The sequence below is a fragment of the Barbus barbus genome (genome assembly GCF_936440315.1).
Source record: "Barbus barbus genome assembly, chromosome: 10".
Classification (NCBI taxonomy): domain Eukaryota; kingdom Metazoa; phylum Chordata; class Actinopteri; order Cypriniformes; family Cyprinidae; genus Barbus; species Barbus barbus.
Window position 1 is genome coordinate 9,622,168 of NC_136738.1, and position 26,382 is coordinate 9,648,549.

At 37.3% G+C, this 26,382-nt stretch overlaps 1 protein-coding gene across 1 annotated transcript in view; it reads right to left on the reverse strand.

Annotated features, from left to right (window-relative positions):
• Window positions 1–26,382, reverse strand: part of LOC306876460 (kalirin-like) — a 244,973-nt gene that overhangs the window by 79,800 nt on the left and 138,791 nt on the right. Inside the window, exons 13-33 of the mRNA XM_079427634.1 lie at window positions 25,436–25,610; window positions 24,769–24,964; window positions 21,628–21,794; window positions 17,893–18,012; window positions 14,221–14,439; window positions 11,150–11,299; window positions 10,782–10,896; window positions 10,503–10,618; window positions 9,163–9,285; window positions 8,757–8,939; window positions 7,907–8,025; window positions 7,747–7,813; window positions 5,072–5,181; window positions 4,784–4,853; window positions 4,306–4,395; window positions 3,946–4,038; window positions 3,736–3,847; window positions 3,452–3,642; window positions 2,571–2,672; window positions 2,198–2,340; window positions 616–718 (exon numbers count right to left, since the gene is read on the reverse strand). Coding sequence (XP_079283760.1) covers window positions 616–718; window positions 2,198–2,340; window positions 2,571–2,672; window positions 3,452–3,642; window positions 3,736–3,847; window positions 3,946–4,038; window positions 4,306–4,395; window positions 4,784–4,853; window positions 5,072–5,181; window positions 7,747–7,813; window positions 7,907–8,025; window positions 8,757–8,939; window positions 9,163–9,285; window positions 10,503–10,618; window positions 10,782–10,896; window positions 11,150–11,299; window positions 14,221–14,439; window positions 17,893–18,012; window positions 21,628–21,794; window positions 24,769–24,964; window positions 25,436–25,610 — 2,764 coding nt within the window. The remainder of the gene's footprint in view (window positions 1–615; window positions 719–2,197; window positions 2,341–2,570; window positions 2,673–3,451; window positions 3,643–3,735; window positions 3,848–3,945; window positions 4,039–4,305; window positions 4,396–4,783; window positions 4,854–5,071; window positions 5,182–7,746; window positions 7,814–7,906; window positions 8,026–8,756; window positions 8,940–9,162; window positions 9,286–10,502; window positions 10,619–10,781; window positions 10,897–11,149; window positions 11,300–14,220; window positions 14,440–17,892; window positions 18,013–21,627; window positions 21,795–24,768; window positions 24,965–25,435; window positions 25,611–26,382) is intronic.

Genomic DNA, 26,382 nt, shown 5'->3' on the forward strand with positions numbered 1-26,382 from the left:
CACAAACATGTGTACTCAGTGTGTCTTACTTTGATTTGATAGGGCGTCTCATAGCTCCTATGAGGGCTGAATCCAGCACACAGTTTGAAGAGACTTTTCATGGCTGAACATGACTGTCTAACACATCTGTTTATCTCTCATGAGCGCTGTACTCATCATCTGTGATGGAGCATGACAGCCCCTGCTCCATTACTAAAGCAGGGAAACCCTGTGGGACAGACACCTGTCAATCAATGATCACCTGACCCTTCAGGGGGCGGAGTCTGGAGTTGATTTTTAGTGGAAAGATCAGCATTCAAGTATGCTACTAATCTAACTCTTTTTATAGCTTTGCATTGCAAAAAAGTAGTATGTGGTTTAGGTCAGAACTTATATAAGAATTCAGTTCAGTAGTTAACTTACTGCTCATACTATTTTTACTGTATGCACAGTATAGTGTGTACAATATGCAAAATATATCTATAAAAAAGAATATCTAAATGACTCAAAGTTGGCTAGTTAGTACAAGTCCTTTAGCACCTGATGTTTTCCCCCCTGTGTGCTGCTTCTGATGCCTCAGCTCAGAAGAACAGAGAGCAGCTCCAGAGGTCAGAGGTCAGATCTGTGCGTTTGTACCTTGTCACTGTCCACAGTGTTCTGAGAAGTTCTGGATGCGATAGAGATTGTGTCCGGCTGACTGCTGCCATCTCCCTGACTGTCAGCATCCTCACCAGCCTCCCTGCAACCAAACACACAAATAAAAGTCCCGATTAGAGATCTGCCCAAAGCTGAATACTTTAAACGAATAACGAATTCAAACAAGTAATAATATTCATTAGATCAGTCCTTGTTCTTGCATAACAGGAAAGCCAGGTGACAGCACAGTATTTTAGAACATTGATTCTCAAAGTGTAGTACATGCGGGCTACCTCTAGTGGTACGCAGAGGAATCACTGAATTAAATATAAATTCATGTTAAAGTGCCCCTATTATGCCATTTCCAATATTGCCTTTCATGCAGTGTGTAATGTAGCTGTATGTGAATGTAAACGATCTGCAAAGTTGAAAATCCAAAAGCACATGATAAATAAAGTTATTGTCTCCCAAAATAAAGAATCGACTCTATACAGCCTAAACGAGTCGTTAGTAATTCGAATCCCACTTCCGTGACGGCTACACATCAGAGCAGAGTAGGCTCACGGAAAGGAGGGGTTTAGAGAGACTGAATCTTAGAACTGCTTCGAACGAATCGTTTGAGAATCGCTGGAAAATAATGTGATATTAAACACATATTTTGAGAAAACAAAAGCGTTTTTTCACCTTGCATGCATGTAAACCTATTGTAGGAGACTCCCAAACAATATTAGGAGCCTTAAAAATGGCATAATAGGGGCACTTTAAAACACTTTTAAAAAGTTTGCAAGGTGACTAAATGATGCCTGTGTTAATTTTTTTGGAACTTCATGCTTTTTAAAAAAATTGTATGTTTTGTACAAATCATATAAAAATTCATTAGAAAGCACAACTTCATACTATTATTAATTTTAGATCTGGTTAGAATAAAAATTTGTCGCTTTGCTGTTTCTGATGTGCAGCAGGAAGCTGCACATTTTTATTTAAATGGCTTTAAAGAAAAGATATTTACAGAAATTGTACTAAAAAGGAATCAAGTTATAAATTATAACAGGCATGTTTGCCATATGTTAACCATGAAGAGAACATAATCCCATTTTAAAAGGGATTTATTTTGGACAAACTTTATTTCTTTTCAAACTTTCCCTGCCCACATACAGATACAAATAATTTTACTATTACAACAGATATTGGCTTCACTGCACATCCTTATTCCCATGTGCACACATTTTAACAAGCAATTGAAGCTTGCATGAGGAGAACAAGATTCCAAATGTTTATACATGAACATAAGACTCCTGCATTCATGCATAAATGGTTATCAATATTCATGAATGTAGTGTTTGGTCTTATTATTTCTACAGATTTACATTTACATTTAGTCATTTAGCAGATGCTTTTATCCAAAGCGACATACAAATGATCTGATCACATTAAGCAGAATCTACAAATAGCAATGTTTACAACGGCAGTATCTTTGAGAGCTGAGATCATGATTATATTATGAATTAAGTCAGTGTTTCATTTTTAGGGCTGTGTGTGTAGAGTATGTAAGTACAGTATGCTATGGTAGAGAGTGTCTGACCTCTTGCTGTTGTTGCGGGGTTTGGCTGGGGTTTTGGGAGCGTGGATTGGTTCCTTCAGCGCCCCCTTCAGGTGAATGATTCTTTCCTGGATGACCTCTCGGATGTTTTTTATCCATTCTTGCTTCACCTCAATACTGGATGCCTGACACAGACACAGTCAAGCACATTAAAAACAGAAGATCCATGTTTTATTCCAAAAGGACAGCAGGACGACACAACAATCATGAAAAAAAAGCAGGAAATGTTTATGAAAATCTTTGCTCATTAGCAGTTTCACTGACTGGAACGGCTTTATGAACACTTACCACTCTAAAAGTAATTAACTTATAATAAAATGGTAAATAAAATATTAAAACGGAGTGAATAATGTACCTTGAGGACAGTCTTGTTGTCAGATGAGGGTGTGCGTCCCACCCACAGTGCAAATTTACACGGGTCTCCTTCCACATGCTCTGTTACCCCCAATTCAGAAGTCTGCAGAAAAATCAGAACAGCACACACAGCTATTAAAATGAATTCAGTATGCATGGAAAATGTATTTAAGAGCATAAGAATATGGAGTATTTAAGAGTGAGATAACCCAAGAGTCAACTTAACTGAAAGCGGAACTCTAACTAAGTTGAAAGTATTTCCTCAGTAAAATCCTAAGTAGAGTCTTAAATTGTGTTTGCGAGACAATTCCAGATGACCAGAAGAAAACCAAAGGCGCATCTGGATCTGTTCACAGGCATACTGAACACAGAGAGAGGGGTGACAAACTCCCCAAATGGTCCACACACCTGCACAGGCTGCTTCCAGGTATGTGTGGAAACACTTATCAGAGTTACACAATGTGGTAAAACAGATGGGAAATGTAAAATTCAGATATAACTGTGTTCATGTGTGCACTAACTGACCTTCACATGGGGCTTTTCTTTCGTTTATGACACCAAAATGATCTAAAACATGGCTCAAAAAGGATTTATTTCTGCTTGCTCATTTATTTATTTGAGAAATAAATACATTATATGATTTTTTTTATGTATTATATTTAGAATTTGATTTGTTTGATGGATATTTTTTTCGGAAAGAAATTAATACTTTTATTCATCAACGATGCATTAATTTTGATTAAAGTTGACTATTATGCTTTGTGAGTATAATAGACTTCTCTCTATTATCTTAAACAACTTCTTAATATTAAAAAAATCGTACAGACCCCAAACCTTTGAACAGCCGTATGCGTATGTATACTGAGTGATATAACTAGGTACCAGTAGTTTGTTCTTGTAGATGTATTTGGATCGTCCTGCTGAGTCTTTGATTTCTTTACTAAAGACGAGGGAGATCTCGAAGAGGAAGAGGTGGCGGTCTCGTCCCTTACGAATCAGTGATTTGGGGTCCCACACCTGGAAGGTGTCCTGCAGGATGAGCTCACCCTGAACATCCGGATTCGCATCAAAACCTGACAGAAGAAAACATCCCGTCAGAAGCTGACTGCTTAAGCGTATCTGTGGAAAGTGTGTGAGTATGCGTATGTGTGTGTGTGATATTGTACCGTCCAGCATGCTGACGTGCATGGCATCGTTGGCTCTCTTTGGGACACTCAGCATGACCTCCAGCCCGTCTTTAATTTCACCTTTGCCTTCTTCACAGCAGGACAGAAGCTCCTGTAAGCACACATACTGTACTGAACACTACACAGCACTCTGAACACAGCGTCTGTCTTCTCAAAGCAAACACTGAATGTCTGGGAGACACGCGGTACCTTGAGCAGCAGCTGGTATTTGGTGATTCTCTGCACAGGTTTGATGAGGTATGATGATATTGAGTTGGTCAGACCATGTCTCTTCTGAATCTCCTGTTCAGAGCAGACAAAAACAATGATCATATACGAACAAAGCATCATTCATACACTGGCCCTCTGAATACAGTTACATGCTCAGGGTCAGTGACTCACTGACTCCATCTACCGACTGCTTCATAGTGCTCTATTGAACATTGGTGAGTAATTTCATTTCAGCTAAATTTACTTTAGTTCATTACTATTTAAAAAAGCACATGTAAGCAAATTGCTGAAGATGCAAAAGTAGTAAATTGATGATTTAGAAAACTCATGTGTACTTACGTCAAAAAAACTCCCAGCATGCTCTAGGATGAGCTGACTGGAATCTGGTTTGTTTTTGCAGTACGTCACATAAATATTAAACTTATCAGCCTGAAACACAAACACACAAGCTTTAATTCAGCGTATCAAAGAAAAACAAAAAGATCTGTCATATTTAATTTCAGTGAATATTTGAAGTGTTTATCTGATTGTCATTTTATTTTATTTATTATAAAATAAAGTACAGAATATTACATACATACAGTATATGGTTAGGGTTTGGTTTAGGGTTAGTTGCCTGTAATCATGCTTAATTTACTGTCATTATTCTAGCAAGTATATATAGCATGTTTAACAAGGCCACTGCAAAGTAGAGCGTTAGAAAACTAAATAAATAAATATAAAAAAACAAAGATAAATTATGTGACTTGTTAGGTGCACAACAACATAAACAATAACATAATTTTCTGAGCAAATGTAATATTTTAGAAACACTCACCCATGTAACAAAGCAATGCCCCACATCCTCAGGTAACTGCTCATAATTGATCAACTCTTTCAGAAATATACTATAATACACACAAAACAACATGAAAATGAGTCATAATCACTGCATTTCCATATCTCAAGGAATACACAATTTGCATATGTATAATTTTAATTGGAAAGCATATTAGTCACCTCTTTCATCTGCGAAAACGAGAAAACTGTGTGTATGCTGATAAAAAGCTCAGTGGCTTATGGGCTCAAAATGTCATTAATATTTGATTTAATGAGAGAAACTCACTTATTATGGAAGTCGTAAATCTCCTGGATGTTTCCAAAGATAATGTGCTCTTTGTTGGCGATTCCTGAAGGGATTTCCTCTACACCATTGGTCATCTCCCACAAATATGTCTAATAAATAAATCACACAAAAAGAAGTGAGCAGATGCAGGAATTTACTGTCTGCAATCATTCGCATGCAATATCTTAATGTACACCCTAGTAAAAAAGTATATATTTAAAATACATTTATTTCATACTAAGTAAAGTTCAAATCAGATACCTCGAGACTTACTGATATAAAAATTGTGCACAATGCACTTTTCTTAACATTAAGTCTAAAATGTGTTTTAATGTCACTTTTGATGAGGATTGTATGAGCTTTGAATAATATCAGACTTTAAATGCTAAATATTTAAAGTGTACCTGAAGCATACTTGTACGGAGCCCCTTAGAGCTCATGGTGGTGGAAAGATTTCGGGGTGGGAGGAAAAAATATTTTTCAAATCTTTTGCGTTCTCTCGAAAAACTTTTGCGTTCTCAAGTTTTGCGAGGGAACGCAAACATCTTTGCGAGAGAACGCAAAGTTTTGCGAGAGAACGAAAAAGATTTTAAAAATATTTTTTCCTCCCATCCCGAATTTTTTTCACCCACCCCGAAATCTTTCCACCACCATGAGCTCTAAGGTGCTCCGTATACTTGCAATAGTTCCACTTTAGCACATTAAAATATACTAAGTATATCTTTAATTGTAATTCAGCACTACTTACAGGTGCTGGTCATAACATTAGAATATCATGAAAAAGTTGATTTATTTCAGTAATACCATTCAAAAAGTTAAACTTATATATTAGATTCATTCATTACACACAGACTGATATATTTCAAATGTTTATTTCCTTTAATTTTGATGATTATAACTGACAACTAATGAAAGTCCCAAATTCAGTATTCCAGAAAATTAGAATATTGTAAAAATGTTCAATATTGAAGACCCCTGGTGCCACACTCTAATCAGCTAATTCACTCAAAACACCTGCAAAAGCCTTTAAATGGTCTCTCAGTCTAGTTCTGTAGGCTACACAATCATGGGGAAGACTTCTGACTTGACAGTTGTCCAAAAGACGACCATTGACACCTTGCACAAGGAGGGCAAGACACAAAAGGTCATTGCTAAAGAGGCTGGTTGTTCACAGAGCTCTGTGTCCAAGCACATTAATAGAGAGGCGAAGGGAAGGACAAGATGTGGTAGAAAAAAGTGTACAAGCAAGGATTGTGAAACAAAACCCATTCAAAAATGTGGGGGAGATTCACAAAGAGTGGACTGCAGCTGGAGTCAGTGCTTCAAGAAGCACCACGCACAGACGTATGCAAGACATGGGTTTCAGCTGTCGCATTCCTTGTGTCAAGCCACTCTTGAACAAGAGACAGCGTCAGAAGCGTCTTGACTGGACTGCTGCTGAGTGGTCCAAAGTTATGTTCTCTGATGAAAGTAAATTTTGCATTTCCTTTGGAAATCAAGGTCCCAGAGTCTGGAGGAAGAGAGGAGAGGCACATAATCCACGTTGCTTGAGGTCCAGTGTAAAGTTTCCACAGTCATTGATGGTTTTGGGTGCCATGTCATCTGCTGGTGTTGGTCCATTGTGTTTTCTGAGGTCTAAGGTCAACGCAGCCGTCTATCAGGAAGTTTTAGAGCACTTCATGCTTCCTGCTGCTGACCAACTTTATGGAGATGCAGATTTCATTTTCCAACAGGACCTGGCACCTGCACACACTGCCAAAGCTACCAGTTCCTGGTTTAAGGACCATGGTATCCCTGTTCTTGATTGGCCAGCAAACTCGCCTGACCTTAACCCCATAGAAAACCTATGGGGTATTGTGAAGAGGAAGATGCAATACGCCAGACCCAACAATTCAGAAGAGCTGAAGGCCACTATCAGAGCAACATGGGCTCTCATAACACCTGAGCAGTGCCACAGACTGATCGACTCCATGCCACGCTGCATTGCTGCAGTAATCCAGGCCAAAGGAGCCCCAACTAAATATTGAGTGCTGTACATGCTCATACTTTTCATGTTCATACTTTTCAGTTGGCCAACATTTATAAAAATCTTTTTTTTTTGCATTGGTCTTAATTGATATTCTAATTTTCTGAGATACTGAATTTGGGACTTTCATTAGTTGTCAGTTATAATCATCAAAATTAAAGGAAATAAACATTTGAAATATATCAGTCTGTGTGTAATGAATGAATCTATTATACAAGTTTCACTTTTTGAATGGTATTACTGAAATAAATCAACTTTTTCATGATATTCTAATTTTATGACCAGCACCTGTATGCACAATTAAAGTGAATTAAGTACAAAATTAGTTGTTCCAATTTAGCAGACTTTAAGTATACCAGTTTAGTATACAATTGCAGGAAATGTTATTAAGTACATAAATATAAAATTGCATTCGTAGTATACTCAGCATGAAATAAATGTATTTCAAATACATTTAAGCATGTTTATTTTTCACTAGGGCGGTAGATGTACAATAAAGCATCTTACACGGGTCGTATTATGGCAAACGTATTTCTTTTAAAACAATGGATTGATGTACATATAGCCAGAGATATAGAAGACTTAATGGTACAGCAGCAAAAATGTTTAAGTAAATATTTATTAATATTAATAAAACTGAAACACTTACCTCTAAACATTCATGCAAATCCCTCACATAAGCCTTTTCTGTCTGTAAAAGCTCTGCAATAATAAACCTGCAACAGTACAAAGCAGAGACCGATTTTAAGAGTCTGAAACTGTGATGTGCGTGTGGAGCTGCTGTCTGGAGGCTGTGTATGATCACTTACTCTTTCTTCCGGGCTGATTTCCTCTTTTCCTCGTTGATCTCGTGGTTGGGGTCACGCAGTTTGACCCCTGGGTCAGTCAGACTGGCTGGAATGATATCCAACTCCAGATCCTTATTATCCTGAAACACACAGACACACAATCAGATCTCAGAAAAAAAATAAAAATCCACATGGTTATGTTCAGAACACACTGCTGCTATGTGTGGTCTACGCACACTGTATGAACTGATGCATTTGTCAAAATGTGTAATATACTGTACACACAAGATAACACACTGCATTAGATGTGTTTTTCATTTCAACTGTGACTAATGAAACAAAAGCCATATGAACGGGTTGGAAAAGAGTTTATTTTTCCTAATAATTTTCATATTACAAAAAAAAGAATAAAACAATTATGAATAAATGATCTTTATATATATATATAAAATAAATTGTATTATTTATTTTATTGAATATATATATATATATATATATATATTCAATAAAATAAATAATAAATGATATATTATTATAATAAATTATGTATCATTTTATTTATTTGTTATAATAAATTTTAAATAAAAACTGAAAACTTTCCCGGAGTTTAGCAGCTTAAAATGAGATGCTAAAATATAACAATGATTCTTGTCTAAAAATCAGCTTCCTTATGCTTTTTACTTTTACTTATGCTATAAAGTACTGACATACAGTTTAGGTATAAAGGTTGGTATATAGTTTATGAAAATTAATTGATTAATTTGATATAAAACAAGCAATTTCCTATCAGCGATGCAGTGCACGATAAGGTGCTACAAAGAAAATAAATAAATACATAAAAATAATAATAATTGCTGGTTGTGTGCAGTACCTCAGAGCTGATGCCCAGAGCGTTCTCCAGACCGCAGCGGTATTTGCCCATGCGCAGGGAGAAATCTCTGTAGCGCTTGTCCACTGCTGTCACCCACTTCTTCAGCTCGGTGACATGCGTGTGGCCCTTCTCTACAAAATTATCTGCCAGCTGGATCAACATCTTCACTTTGTCTTTAGTTTGCTGCGTCACACATAAACATTATGTGTGTGAGTGTGTGGTTTAATCATTTATGCTCAACACGCGTCATGTCGTGCAAAGTGACAAGATGCATCTTTTAAAAGTTCCTCAGAGTGAATGACTTGTTTGAAGACAGAGAATGGCATGTGGTAGTGTGTGTCACGCATTAGAGACTAATAGTAAATGCAGGAGGATGAGGTGAGGGGAAGTGTTTTTGTCTCTGTACCTTGGCAGAGATGCGGAATTCTTCATATTCTTTGAGCAGTTCCTGAGTTTTCTCCACCGAGTCTCCAGGGGACGTGTGCGAGGCGAGATACACCTCTCCTGCCTCCTCGATCCACTCTAACGACTGACACAGAGACAGACAGACTCCATCAGATGATCCCAATCAACACACAGATCAATCTGTACAGCTGAAGTGTCATGTGAGGTCTGGGATTCACACACACCAAACATCCACCGAATCAAAACCACCCAATGAAGAATGTTCTAATATTATAATAAATTGAATGTGTGAAAAAATTATTTGAATGTAATTTAATGGAACTATATCTGCCAGCATTTTACCTTTATTCTTCCAAATATGTCAGAGCTTAATGTTTTTTATTTTATGTTTTGTATTATTGAGATGTATTATTATGAGTAGACTCAGATGACTTTATGGTGTGAATGGGGAAGGTTGTAACACTAAAGATCATCTGCATACAAATATGAAAATTTCCTTTAATAAAAGTACCAATCTACGGAAGAGGATTAGGGCCAAACAATATTAAAAAAATTAAACCATCTCGATACTAAAATCATTACATTTCGAGAAAAAAAGTCTAAATACAATTTTGAGAATAAACTTGTTGAATTATGAGACTTTTTTCTCTAAACTTCTGAAATTTAACAAGTTTATTCTCAATGTTTTATTTCAACTTTTTTCTCTAAATTGAACGAGATTAATCTCATATTATAACTAATTTAATCTCGAGATGGTTTCATTTTTTTATTATTGCTTGGCCCTAATCTTCTTCCGTACCAATCTAACCTATTTTTTTTTATTTATTTATGTTTTAAATAAATCTTAAGGTTGTTGTTGTTTCTTTTTTAATGAATTGAAATATCTTAAGCAGCTAATAATTATCATATTTAATAAATTAAATAGGAAATAATAATAAATATAAAACATATTTTAGTTTGTCACCATTTACAAACCGCTAGACGAAGTGCAACAACATAGAGAAGGTCTCAATGCATGTTTTTAAAAAACTGAACTACTTCATTTGACAGTGTGTCACTTTGCATCTCACAGTCATAAAAACACAGCATTGGTTGTACATGCCAAAGAAATGCAACTCTGTACTATGCTGTCTAACACATGTGACCAATTATTAAAAATCATTGCAGACAGAATTCAAGAATGTGTCTTCTGTGTGTCTTCACAAAAGCGCAACACATACTCGTTCATGCAGATGAAGATAAATACACAAACTAAAAAAAGTGCCATTGCAAGGGTCTGCAAACACACACACACACACACACACACACACACTGATGTGAAGTGCAGTTCAGTGTTGTTACCTGTTTGGCGCTGCGTTCAAACACCACATACTGCTGACACTGATCCAGACGCCGCTTCTTCATGGTCCAGAAATGCAGAACTCTGTTTTCCCTCTGTAGCAGTTCACTCAGGATGGCTGTCCAAATTCAACACAACACACATGATAAATGATTAACATGAATAAATGAATGATTGGATAAATCAAGAAAGAAGAATTCTAAGCTAAAAAAATAACGAGACTATGAAAATGTGGACACATATTTATCCGATTGTGATATAATCATCTTTGAAGCTCTGACCTTTGACCTGTTGCTCAGGGCCACGGGTGTTGCCAGATGATCCCTGAGTGCTGACATTATTCCGATGGATGTATTTCAGAAAAACCTCAGCATTTCGCCTGGCCAGAGTACATGCCTGAGGAACACAGCAGACTTTACAGATCCAAAACAGACCCTCACATACACACAGTCCAAAGCTTGAGCTGGATTTATTTCTTATAGATCTAAATTAGAGAGATCCTCTGATCTAAATGATACAAATAAAGATACAAATTGTCCCTGCTCTTATGTAAGATGCAGGAGACTCTTTTGCAATTGCTATTATGAAGTTAGTAACTGTGTGCTGACTGACACTGATAGAGAGTTTGAGAGATCAGTTCAGTGGTGACCTTGAGAAAAGCCTCTTTCTGCTCCAGGTGTTTGCTGATGAGCGGCAGAACATGATCCATCTCTGCTGAAGATCCCAGTTTATCATGAGCTCCACACCAGTCCTCATCTCTGCGGTACTCCTGCTCCAGGCTCTCCAGCACGCTACACACCTGTGAATAAGCCATTAGCGTGACATTTAGCATGACGCAGGGTGTGTCACTAACTGGTTCGATATTATGGATATAAATAATTTAATTATATAATTTTGTGTATTTACTGTATATTTCATTTTTTTTTTAAATTTGAAGATTATTTTTAATAATATAATAAAAATAAAATTAATTGTATCTTTTATAATCAAATTGTGAAATTATTTTCCAGACCAGACCCCAGCATGGTTCTTGCTCAATGGAAGAGTTTTTAAACCAAGTGTCCCCTTTGCATTTCATAATTAACAGTTATTTGCTAGCAAAATGTGAAAATAAGTAAAAAGAGTACTTAGTACGAAATAATATACTTTAAAGGAATATACTCAAGTACAAAGTGAATGCAAAGTTTTTGTACACTTAATTGCATGTTATTTACAATTGAATTAAAATGTATTATAGCTCAAATGTATGTTAAATGAAATAAGTTGAACATTACTGAAATGTTTTTGGACCCACTTTAGTAGGACTTCAGTGCATCTACATTCTGTAATTGCATAATTGCATTGTCTTTCGAGAATGATTAAAGTGTAAGGCCAAAAGGTATGAACAATCATTTAAAATGCATAAAGCTAAAATAATCTAATGTAACTAAACTTGCATACCACACATTTAAATATACTTACATGACATACTTACACTATTTATTGTATATTATGTAATGATAATGATGAAGTTTTACAGTGGTGGCCAAAATTATTAGAACACTAGTATATTCACCAGCTAAAAAATGGCTTTAAGTCAGTTATTTCTATCTTTTTCAGGTAGGTTTGCAGGTAGCTCCCCTTCAGGAACTCGTGCTGTGTCGAGACGCTTTGGGAACGCCTTCAGCCTGACCACGCTCTCAATCACATGTGTAATCAGTCCAATGGAGGAGCGAGACGTCACGGTCGGGGTACTGTCATTCAGCAAAGCGCTCTGTGTGTGTATGTCTTATTTACTGTTGTCTGTCTATCTTTAACGACATGCCGAAGTCTAAAGACAAGTCAGTTAAACATAAGAGGGGTGATGATAAAAGCAAACATCAGTTTAGCTTGGGAGCATAGCATGCTGAGTTAGCTCTCGAGGGAGCTGCACTGCGAGCGCCTCTCGCTGCGGACACTACGCTCCCGGAGGGCTCTCTTCGAGGAGGGAGCCCTCACCAGCGTTCCTCGTGGCTCAGGCCCCGCTTCTGCTGAGGCAGAGCGCCGGTTGTGGGATCACAAATAGATCTGGCAGAAGGAATTAGATGGGCGAGTCCCTTTCTTCTTCCTCAACCAGCCGATCCAGTGCCCCCTCTCAGGGATCAGAAGCATGCTCTGCGGTTTCTTACCCCCGGGAGAGGGCTCGGCGCTCAGGCTATCGTCCTCCAATGAATCCCTTCAGTCTGTCCAGTGTGAGGAGCTTGTGGAGGTGATAACTCGTGCCGTGGCCAAATTAAATCTCGAATGGACTGCCGAGAAGCAGGCTGAACCAACAAAGAGCAAACTGCTTATGGTCTAAGCAGCTCCCTCCACCACCGAGGTGTCGAAATCATGGGCAAGACCATTCTCGGTCCGCCTCTGTAGTCCCTCGCTCGTTGATTATTCTAACATGATGGGACTAAATGAGCATGGTTACAGGGCAATGCCCCGGGTTGAGCAGATGTGATGCGGGCTATCTGTCTCCCGGCGTGGCATCATCCCTGAAAGCATTGCCCACCAAACTGCTTAGTTCTACATCGGCGCAGTGGGCAAAGGGTACATGGCAGGGCAGTACTGCAGGCTTACCAAGCGGCCCTGCTAAAGGAGCTGGATGAATGCATGGAATTGAAAGCCGACAATATTAAAGAGCTTCGTCGGACTGCTGATCTCTTCGTCTCTCTGCGCGACGAAAGAGACCGCCAAAGCAATAGGGCGGTCCATGGCAGCCTTAGTGGCTACGGAGAGGCATCTTTGGTTGACCCTATCCGATATTAAAGTGCCCCTATTATGGGTTATGAAAGGTTCATATTTTGGTTTTGCCAAATGCAAGGTCAAAAAAACACTTTCATTGTCTTATAATATGCGTTTATTTTTACCTTACTTGCTCAACGACTCCCAAACGATTCGCTCAACGATTCATTTTCCAAACCCCTCCTTTCGTGACGCTAATCTGCGGTGATTTGCTATGGTCGATTTCATTTCCATTTCATAAAGCGTGAGCACAGTACTGCTTTGAGTACAGCCGTTACTGGGGAAAAGCGGCACCTAGTGGCAAAGAATGAATTTGCATTTTCATTCAGACCAATGCGAAAATCGACTGATGGTTTCACGCAGTAAACACACAGAGCTGTAAATGTGAACTTGTGCTTTAATATGCAGTTAGTTGGAAGTACACTACAAGTGCACATTCAACACAATAAAGCACGCATTTTTTCACATTGGTAATGTGCCACTGAAACTAATCTTGGGACACTTGGCTGTCTTTTGTAGTACTGTAAGCAGTGCTGGGGAAAGTTACTTGTAAAAGTAATGCATTACAATATTGCGTTACTCTATAAAAAGTAACTAACTGTGTTACTTAAGTTACTTTTTATGGAAAGTAATGCATTACGTTACTTTTGCGTTACTTTTTGTCACCTGGGCTGGGCTCGCTTATTTATTTTTAATAACAGAAAACCCAAATGTTATATTTTCGGCAACTGTAAAGGTCCTTTCACACAAAGAGAGAAATGAATAAGCCTCAGGCTGAAGAAAATGCCTCTGCCTCTACACTTACTCCCAATTTCTCTTAACACAGGGACAGGAAAGGTGTCAGTGAATAAATAGGAAAACAAAGTAACTTACGTTACTTATTTGGAAAAGTAACTCAGATATTTTCCTGTTAATTTAAAAGTAAATGCAGAAGCCAGGAGGATCAGCTGATATGTGTGTGTTTCTCAGCACCTGTTCTGATGTCTTGTAGAAGGCCACGGAGGCGTTGACCAGCTTGAGTCTGTCTTCCATCTTCAGCATGAGCTGCTGCCAGTGTACTGCCACCTTCTCAGCACAGCTGCGTATGGCCTCAGGGTCAAAGTATCCGGCCTGTAACATGATCTCGGCCTTCTGCTGTACCTGCAGTGCGCTCTGATGAGTCTTATGAAGAGAGTTGGCGTGGAACAAAGACTACAGGGAGAGAAGAGAGAGAGAACAGCAAGTTAAATATAGCCCGGAGGTTGACAGCAAAATCAACAAACAGTAACTATGGCACTAACCAAACCACTATCATACAGTGGTGGACAGTAATTCAGCATTTTTGCATACATTTAGATAAAGTCTTGGTACTTTATCAGGATTTTTTTCTCTTTCTTTCCACTGGATTACATTTACAGTTTTTTGCAATCATTTTGTCAAAACAAAAGTCATTATTTGTAACTCAGGCTGTCCAATGTTTAAAAGTTAGCATGTTGCATACATACGCCTCTTTAAAGATACATTGCCTTGCATTTGCCTGCCTTATTGGTTCAAATAACTCATTTATCATGAAATATCATAGGATATACAGGAGAGAGCGGTTCTCAGTGCAGCCGATTTGGTGCACTTCTTCAACGAAATAAATGTTACATTTTGTTTCATTTATAAAGTCTTTACTGTGCTGTATATTATATTATTTTATGCAATGCAACATAAGGACGAGATGTCAGTGTGTCAGCTGGGGTCGCTTCGCATGATGGGAATGCCTTTTGCCTTGCATAACATAAATTGATTTTATTCGTTATCGTACTGAGTTTAATTCAGGTTATGGAGTCAGTCACAGCATCTTCAGGGGTTAAAGCAAACTTTTTTCCAAGGGCGGGGCGGGGGGGGGGGGGGGGGGGGTGTACAGGACATGCAAACTATGCAATGATTGTGGCAACTTTAACATTTGAAAGGATACTATGTCAAATTATTGCTTTCCTTATTCAAACAGATTTTTTTTTTCATGAATATATGGTTGACCTGAAGAATGAAAGCTATATCATACACTTGGAAAATTATGAGCAATATATCAACACTAGGGGTGTGACAATACACTTAGCTCACGAGATGAGACAAAATACAGATACTTGGTTCACTAGAACGAGACAATATTTTAATACTATTTTAAAGAAATTTTCAATGACAAAATATTTGTCTTTTAATTACAAAGTAAAACAATGCAGTTGTATTTTAAAACATTTTAACTAATCTAGGGCTGTAACTAATGATTATTTTGGTAATCAAGTAATCTACTGATTATTTTGACAATTGAATAATCTGATATTTTTTAGTAACACAAATAGACCTAAGTGAAAACCATACTTTAGTATGACTATTTATAATTAAACTAAAGATAAGGCAATATAATTGGCTCAAATAAAATATCAACACCAAGTAATTACATGGTTTTATTGAAGGACACTGTTAGAATACATAATGTAATATGTCTATACATAATATGAACATAACCAACTTAAGTACATTATGTATTATAACAAATACCTGCAAAGGGCGCCAACAGCCTGGTGACGTTTCATTTTACAGCATGATTAAACAATGTTTAAATCCATAACATTTTAATATTTGGCCACATGCAGAAACTTTTATTTTGAAATCGCCATGTACAATAAATGGCATATTTAAAAAAAGGTTTATAAATTATTTACATTACAAATCTAGTGAAATAATGCATACTGATTTTCCAGATGAACGTTAAGCGATTCAAATTCACAGCATATGCAGAGGAAGAGTTTAGCCCCTTTCACACATATAGTCTTTCCTGGTAATTTAATGGTAAGTTACCATTAGGAGATCATGTGTGAACAGGACCTTTTCCAAAGTCCCGGTAAATTTGTTCTGGCAATCGTATCGTTCTTATGGAGATTACATGATTACTCTGAGCTGTTTACAAAGCTCCTCTGCTTTTTAATTAGTTTTTCTATGTAAATATGCACTAGATGGACATCTTTAACCATGCTTTTTCAATGTGTCGAGCTTCTCCATTCATCAGGGCTGGGACTCCTATAAGAGCAAAAAAGTCTGAAAAAAGCTAGTAATGTTAGTTTGGTGAAAACTATGCTCCTCTCATACCATTGGTAGGCGAACTCTGTAGGCCACGGTCTGAAGTTCGCAGTTCCCCCGCGAACAGTGTCCCTTCACCGGCTCAGATTTCGGCGACACAACGGCACGAGAATTATTTAGATAAAAAGTGATTAAAGAGAACAATTGAATACACTTAAATTAAAATGCTACTTTTAAATGTTATTTTTTATTTCTAAAATGCTTGTTGAATGAGTTTAAATGTATTTAATATTGTAAATTATTCTGTATTCACCCAAATAAATTAAATTTGTCTTGTATTTTGTCCATGTGTTCTTGCTTCATAATAAATGTTCATCTTTTGATTACTACTGTTGCCTCTATTAATTCTGTGTGTGATTTTTTTTTTATTATTATTATTATTTCCAGCCCATTTTAAGGCAGCAATACAATCATTTTTAAACAATAGTTGACTAAAATGTAATTAACTCTTAAATCACAAGCATTAAAGGAGACAGATAATTAAAAGTAAACAACTATTAGAGTAGATCATTTGAGCATCATTTATGGGACATCATCCAGCGACCCTCTTACTCCAGACCGCTGACAGCTTTAGGTTTTCTAAAGTCAAAAGCCAGCCTGTGTTTTGTCTGCTGGCATTGTCATGAGGAAAATATAAATCTATCTTTAATAGTCAGCTATGAACATTTACAAGCAGAGTTGCGCAGGTAGAACCTCGTCCAAAGCAGGAAATAGTAACCGCTGCCAAGTCCTGTGATAAATGACATGACTACTGTACTGAGAGACAGACTGATAGCAGCATGAGTCATTCCTTTGCTTTGCTTGAAAAAATCTTAACACTAAAACTGTTGAGAGTGAATATTGTCTGCCAGAATCTGCCCTTATATCACTAAGTTTACACAGCGCTCTCAAAAGAAAAAGCTGTGAATTGCAGTAAAAACAGCAGAGCAGCTCTAGACTGTCTGTGGGTCATAAATCCTTCAGGAGAATGTTATGATCCCTGTGTGAAATTTCATGAATGATCAATTCCTGCTGGATCTGTTTGGAATATCCTCAGAGTAATCACTTCCATACATCCCTCGATGTTAAACTGTATGCTGAGAGCATGGAGTAGGAAGGTTTTTGACTAAAACTGAAGAGAGGAGATGTGATTTTATAATATATCAACATAAAATGCAGACACATTGTATGTTGATAGATGCTGATATGTAAATGTGAATGTGATTTCTGAACATTTTAGACTCCATAGATAGCCTTTTTGGACTGGCAAAGGATTTTTTATTGCATTTTTGGGTATGTCTACACAGCACATAAAAAAACTACTCCTGGTTTTCTTTTTCCTTTATATGACCTTTAAAAAAGAACAAGAGAGACAGAAAGAAAGAGAGCGAGAGAGATGGGGGAATGGACTTTACTCATCTATGTAAAGGTCAGGGCTGAAGTACTGTTACTATAGATGTCTCGCAGATAAAAGCTGTACAAAATTGTTCAGAATGTACAAAGAGAGAAACAGAGACAGTGAAGGATAGAGCCTGTGTGTGTGTGTGTGTGTGTGTTTACCTCTATTGCGAGTTGGAACTGTTCATGTTCTCGCTGTAGTTGTTCGGCCTCTGACAGTGAACTTGCGTTCACCATACTGGCATCCAACATAGACTCACCATTACGAATCCAACCCAGAACCTAAACAACAACACAATGCAACACACACAACATTAGCACTGAAACACAGCACACAATATAAATATGACCTTATTCAATACATCTTCAAAAAGTCTTTGTTAAAAAGAATTACACTTAAGCATACCTTTAAAAAGAGTACTTAGTACGAAAATAATATACTTCAAATAATATAATATACTAAGAATATACTTGCATGTGAATTACAGTAAATGTATTGTTTTTATACATTTATTTGCATGCAGTATTAATTGCAATAAAATGAAAATGTATTACAATTTACATTTACATTAAATGCAATGAGCTGAACATGTTTTTTTGACCCACCTAAGTAGGACTTAAGTACATCTTTATATGCAATTTCATCATTCGAATGCTGAATGTACTGAAAAACATTTAAGGTTAACTAAATATACTTTAATGTCAATTTAAACTTGTATGTTATCTATTTAAACATATTTGTAATTGCACATTTGTAATAATGAAGTTGCAATTTGGTGCATTTCAAATATATAAACTTTAAATATAATGTCAAATAAAGCACTACACACTACTTCTCATAAAGTACATTCTTAAAGTAGTTCACATGTGCATGTAGTATTTTCAAATTTGTCTGTCTATCTGTCTGTCTGTCTGTCTGTCTGTCTGTCTGTCTGTCTGTCTATCTATCTATCTATCTATCTATCTATCTATCTATCTGATCTGAGTATCTTCAAGCTGTCAGTCCGATCTGAATATGTCACTCTCAGTGTGGACTGATATCCTGAGGAGACTGAGCAGAATTCATAACTCTCTCTGCTCATTTCTCTCCATTAGCACTTGTGTAGTGGCAGACACTTTAAGGCTGTCCCTGGCGACAGCACTTTGGTCCTCTGATTGAGGTTAGCTGAGCCACACTCAATCTCTCTCTATTGATTATCAATCAGAGGAACCGTCAGTGACAGAGCAAACAGAGAGTCACACGAAAACCCAGCACTGTGATACATCAAGAGCGTGAGCGAGCAGAGGAGCAACCTCAGACAACCAATATTTCGTCATTTTTGATAAATGGATCAGTGAGGGTGAGTCCTCTTTAAAGAGCTGTGGCATTATGGGTAAAGGGAAAACACACATACACTACTGTCCAAAAGTGTGGGATCAGTATGATTGATTATGTATGTATATATGTACAGTATGTATTTATTTATTTATATAGCCCAAGCTCAAGCTCCTTGCCCTACCGGCGCCGCCCAAGCTCCTTGCCCTGCCAGTTCCGCTCAAGCTCCTTGCCCTGCAGGCTCCGCCAAAACTCAAGCTCCTTGCCCTGCCGGTGCCGCCCAAGCTTCTTGCTCTGATGGCTCCATCCCTTGCTTCCTGTCCTGCTGGGGCCGCCCTTGTTGCCTGCCAAGCTGCTGGTCCCACTCTGGCCTCCTGCCGGGGTTCCAGAGGCGCAAGATCCCGCCTGGTCCGTCCCTCCAGCTCCACCCTGGCCCTCAGCCAGGTCTCCTGAACTGCTGGAGCCCCACTGGTCCGTCCCTCCAACTCCACCCTGGCCCTCAGCCAGGTCTCCAGAACTGCTGGAGCCTCCCTGGCTCAACCCTCCTGTCCCACCCTGGACCATCCTAAAGTCTTCCTGGGTTTATTTCCTGGCTCTGGCTTGGCTTCCCTCCCTCCCACCCTTCCTTGTCTCTGTGTGTTGACCCCTGTCTGTCTTGTGTTCTCATGTTGTGCTAGTCTTGTCTTGTGTCGTGTTCCTGTCTTGTTTTTGATGTCCTCATTTGGGGAGGGGGTAGTGTCAGGGTTCTGTCACTTCGGTCTAGTTCATTCATGGTTTTGTGACAGAGCCCTGACACTCCCTTCTTGTCTTGTTTTCTGGTGATCGCGCGGCTTCAAGTGTGTTCGAGCTGCACGCTCTCTTGTCTGCGTGCTCTGTTTCATGTTGGGGCGTGGTGTTCGGATCCCGGCACTCCTGTCTTGTTCAGACTCAGTTCTGGTTTCGTGTCGGGGTTCGGACACTCACGCTCCAGGTTTGTTCTTGCTGTAGGAGTGTGCGGTCTCGAGTTCGCTCGGGCTGTGCGCTCCTCTGTGAGTGTGTTTTGTTCGGCACGCGGTTCAGTTGTGCCATGTGCTCTCATGTCAATTGTCTTGACCCCACCCACCTTGTTTCCTGATTATTGGTTAATTTGCCCCACCTGTTATCTCGTTACCCTCATTTGCTCCGTTTATAATCTCCTTGTGTTTGCAGTCCTGTGCCAGTTCGTTGTCGATGTTACCCTGTTTGAAGTCCTGTCCTGCCTTGCCTTGCCAGTCTGGTTTCCCCTACGGGGTAGTTTTTGTTGTTTATTTAATTTTTGTATTAATAAAGCCCTTTTGCCTCCTGCAATTGAGTCCTCGCTCTATCCCTTCACCCACACCTGACAGTTACTTGTTACTTTAAATGAGTTTACAAATAAATTACGAATAAATGCTGTTTCTATACATTAAATAATCCTGAAAAAGTATCATAATTTCAACGTGTTTTCATTAAATCAATCAATCATTTAAAAACTGAGCACTAATTCAGCTTTCCCATCATTGGAATAAATTAAATTGCAAAATATATTACAATAGAAAACTATTTATATGCAAAATATTTTGTTATAATACTTTTACTTACTTTTAATAAAATAAATGTAGGCTTGATGAGCATAAGTGATCATTACTGAAATGCTTACGGTCTCTTTATATCACTCTATAATTTAGAAGTGATTCACACACATGTTATTTTTAAGAATAAAATGACAGGTGACATAAATCAGCCAAATTATATATTTACAACAACAATAACAAAACTTTGATGAGTGTTACTAAAATGGAGATTTCTGTCTCATTGCATGAGGGGGAAAAATGAAAAAAGGCTTGAGATATGTACTGTAATTGAAATCCAAAACCACAAATATCCAAAGTGTAATCAAATAAACACATACGTGTGTATTTTGGATGTTTGTCTTCCATTAGTCTGAAAGAAGACAAGTTTTGGAAGAAAATAGCAAAAATCTCAAAACTAACATCTGGCTAAATAATTATAATAATGAAAAAATAACTAGAAAAAATACTTAACATTTACATTCATACATTTAAGAATTACTGTAGCAGTTTTGCATTGAGCGCCACTTTGTATACTCTACTCTATGGTTGTGTTTCCCAACCCTGGTCCTGGAGCATCAGCAAAAATTCACATTTCGAATGTCCCTCTTATCTGAGACACACATTTCAGGTCAGGAAACACTGCTACAGTATATATTATGGACAGTATGCTAAATGGAATATATCTTTGGGGAATCATTTCAGCTGTGGCTCTGAACATCTGCCTAATCTTTATCCCAAGACTGCACTGATAATATGAAGAAAACAGAACAATAAATATAACTTTGAGAAGCCAAACAGCAGGAAGCATTTTTCATTGATAAAGTTTCACTTTTGGCGCAGAGATGGATAAGCAGATGGACAGATAGACAAACAGACAGATGCAGGAGAACGTGTATAGTTGTTATCTGCTATAGAAGTTATTGACTGTGTATGACTTCTATCTCATTTCTAAAGTTTATGAGTGTCAATCTGGATGTGATGAGCCACTATGTTGAGCATTCTGCGTGTTACCTGTTTAACCTCAGCCTGTAGGTGGCGCAGCTGCACACACTGCTCCAGGCGTTTCTGTGTGTGTTCAGCGCTCACGTCCAGCTCATGCTGTTTCTCATTAAGAAACTCCAACAGCTCCTGAACTTGAGTGGCCAAATCCACCTCCTTCTCACCGGTCAATTCAATACCTGCATATCACACACAAATACACACTTCCATTTAAATTCCTGCAGAATCATTATTGTCTGAAAGAACACGTTTACAGCTCATCACCACTGGGTGGCAGTATGGAAGCTAGTTCAAATCCACTACAAAACCACTCTCCTCATTCAGAACTACTACACTATATCATGGATTCACATTCAAGGCTAATTTAATTTAGGGATAATGTACAGTCAGCAAAACAAAACTCAACATGTGTGAAGTGATAGAGGGATGTGAGGATAAGCAGCAACAAAATTATACAGTTTAGTTAATACATATACATCTAAAAACATATGTGACCATGGGATGCTGCAACTGATCATTTAGAATCAAGTGTACCAGAGAATGAACAATGCATTATTAAATATATGATCAGAGTTAAATGTGCATAAATGTCATTAAAATCAATCAATCAATCAATCAATCAATCAATCAAATATATACATACATACATACATATTCACCTAATTGTCCGAACACAGTTTTCTATTTTTTGTTGTTGTTGTTTTTTTTTTCTTCTTTCTTTAGATATTGGTGTAAAATATGAACTGGCTTACTACTACTACTACTAATTCTACTACTATTATTATTTTATTTATATTTAAATGATTAATATTATTATTTATTTTCTAAGGCAGAGTGGGCTAATTATTTTATTAATTAATTTATTTATTCCCCATATAGTTCACTGAATGAATAATCCAAATAAATTAATTTGCAAAATTTTTAAGTTAAAAATTTTAATTTCTAATAATACTTCTGTCAGGATTATGGACCTGTCTATGTGTGTTTTTTGCTCCCTGTTACCCAGTTTCTCCCTCATGTTGATTGTGTTTATTTGATTCCAGGTGTGTCTCCTTAGTTCCTCGTTATCCTGTGTTTAAAAGCCCCAGTCTGTGCAGTTAGTCTTTGTCGGTTCTTAAATGTCATTCTGTGTTTTCTATCTATCTATCTATCTATCTATCTATCTATCTATCTATCTATCTATCTATCTATCTATCTATCTATCTATCTATCTATCTATCTATCTATCTATCTATCTATCTATCTATCTATCTATCTATCTATCTATCTATCTGACAGAATAGGCTAATCAGTTTTATTTTTCATATACTTCACTGAAAGAATAATTCAAATAAATTAATTGACTGAATTTGATTTTTAGTTATATTTTTAATTGCTAATAATACTTCTTACTGGAACTACAGTTGGGAAGTTTAGTTTAAGTAATTAGGAATGAATGAATGAATGAACGAATCACAGTTGATAAATCACAGCTGATATGCATATAGAGCATCCAGTAAAGCTTAATTCAGTGATTGTAATTGTTGTCCCAGCAGCAGAATCAGACACACCCATCGGACACACAGGCATGTGTGAGAGATTGTCACAGTAATGTCTGGAACAGACAGCGTCCAAAGCCTGGACAGCAGAGCATGTCCTCAGCCAAGACCCATATGTGAGAGAGAGGGGGGTGAGAGTTGGGTCAGCAGTTTGAGGAGAGGAAGTCTGTTTCCAGTGTTAAAAATATCTGTGAGACACAGCGCTGAACGTCGGGACAATATGAAGATAAGAGTAGAGAGAAAGAGAAATGTGGGTTAAAGACAGACACAGCCGTGGAAAGGGGTGACATTTAGTCTAATTTCATTTAAGCTCAGTTCTTTACATTGAAATGAAAGCTGTACTGAGTATCATTAGTGCAGCCCATGTGACTGCGGACCGGAGAGCACAGCACAGAGAAGACTAATCCTATTGGTTGATCTCGCTGTGTTTCTGTGGACTGCCATATATCAATGACGCACTGCCACCTGACACTTCCTCTGTGCGGATCTCCTCTCTTCATCTCTCTCCTCTGCATCTATATCTCTATCAGATCAAACCCGATCTCATCAGAGTTCATGAGTATTGTACGAGTGTGTGATTTCATATAAATCTGGATGATCTGACTTGTGTGAAAGCATATGATTTGCAGGTAAAACCTCACTATGAAGATCCACCACTAAACCTAACCCTCAGGAGGTGTGAGCAGATTTGCACAAAAACTTGCAAATGAACATGCACAATTTTGCATCCAATTCACGAAAAGTTAAATACTTACAAACTATCATGGGACTGTGTTGATCAAATCACTTTAGGATGATTTGAATCCACTAATCTAATAAAATTCCATATATAATGTTTAGTTTATCCTCTAATCTTCTTAAATTTTTAAACAATGCCTTTATTTTGAAGACCAATTTTTACTTTTAACTAGCATGCATATCACTAGCATATTGGCTGTTTATTAGTAATTAATTCTACCCCAAACCTAAACTTAACAGCTACCTTACTTACTATTAATTTGGAGTTTATTGAGGGAAAATTTGCAAATTGGGAGTTTATTGAGGGAAAAGTCGCAATTAGCAGTTAGTTAACAGAGATAATTGGACCTTAAAATAAAGTGTGACCCTTTTTTCTTAAGATTGTTCTTTAGGCCCAAATTGAAATTCTTGAAAAGAAACTTCTTGAATAGAATCTTCTTTAAAATCACTTTAAATAACTTAAATTCAGGATAACATCCACTTTGTCTCCAATGATAGGCCTATGATGTTTAATTAATTTATTGGTTTGTTTCAAATTAATTGTTGTAATTAGGCATTACAGCATAACATAGCTACATATAATATAAAATACTCTGACTAGGGATGTGCACAAGTGCTCTGAAATCATACCAAATATCAATAAAAGAAACAATAAACAGTCATGATTAAGTGTGGAGTGACTTGTATATTTTTTTATAAAATATTTGAGAACGTCCTAGCTTAGGAAGATTCGTACAAATTTCTTGGAATTTATCTTAAGAAATCCCTTTTAAGAAGATGTTTGTGAATCCAGCCCCTGGGCATTTGTGTGTGGAAAATACATCGGGTGGTCAGTGAACAGACTGTGGTTGGTCTGTGGTTGGTCTGTCTCTCTCACCTGAAGCTTGGACCTCCATGATGTACTGATGCAGGTCTTGACCCTGCTGCATGACCTCGTAGGTCATGTTGTTCATGGCCAGTTTTCTCTCCGCGTGCCGCTGGAGTCTCTGTTCAGCCAGACTGGGTTCTTCTGCGGTAAACTCGTTTACCTGACGAACCAGGTCCTCATTCCACGCATCTAACTCTGCCGTTACCTGCAGGACAGGAGAGACAATTAAACACTTTGACATTACTACATTATAGTGTACTTTTTACAAGCATACTTAAGTGTGTTAAAAAAAAAACAGTCATATACTTTCTTTATACAGTTAAGTGGCCCTTTGTTTCATTAATATATTATCTGCAAGCACAGTTTTTTTAAACTGTCAATCTCTCAAACTACTTATATATTTGTTTGTATTTGAGTATTTTATGGCTTTAAATTTAGTAGTATTTTATATTTACAGTCAATTGTACTATTGTGTCAATTTCATTATTCACAATGCTTCATGAGATGAGTATTATATTTGCTTTTTCAAATGCTTTGATATAGTATATTTTTTATTTATCTCAGAGTCAGTTGTTTTGGTTCAAGGTCAATAACTATTTGTTGATTTGTATTAAACCTCTGGAGAAAATGATTTAAACTAATCGAGCATGCAAACACATGCACACACACTCTTCACCTCAATGGTGTACTGCTCAAAGATGCGCAGCTGCAGGAAGATGTCGAGTTTGATCTTCCTTTCGTGGAAGAGCTCCTCCATGTGGCCCTGGGCCTCCTCTAGCTGCTGTAGGACGCCCTCGATGTGAGCGATAGAGCTGGTGTGAGGCATCTTATTACTGCTCATCGCTGAATCTCTGTGTTAAGAGTATGTTGGTTAGGGGAAACTAGAACCACTACAATTCGCTTATACTAAAGAAATATTCTGGCAAAAACACAACTTAATGTTTATAAACATCATAACTATGACAGTCTGTAAAACACAAAAAATAGTTCTTTAGTTTATAAAATTTAATTGGAAGCACATTCGCACGAATGCACTTACAACAGATGCATGGGGCAGATTTACATATATTTATTTTTCAATCTTCTTCAATTTTTCAATCTTTTTTTTCAATCTTCTTTCAGTCTTCTTATCACTGGAATTTTCTGTGAGCCCGAATGTTACAGTTTCATACATTTTAAAGGTTACACTTTATTTTAAGGTGTCCTTGTTATGGTGTAATTATATATTTAAGTACTGAGTAATATTAATTAACTACATGTACTTACTATATAGTTAGGGTTAGGATTAGGGTTTGGTTTAGGGTTAGTTGCATGTAATTATGCATATTTTTTTATTGGGGAAATATATAGAATACAGACAAGCTTAATAAAGTCAAATCAGAAGTTCCTCCAAATTTTCTTATGCAAACAAAAATGTAACAAAAAACAAAACAAAAACAAATTATTCAAATTAATAAATTCTTTCTACAGTTATTGACTATATTTACATATTTATACATACGTACAAACCTGAAAACACTTAGTATACACTGTATATGCAGACATATGCACATATTTCCCAACATACAGAAACTCCTAAAAAAAAAAAAAAACTTTACACCCACCCACCCAACCATTCACCTA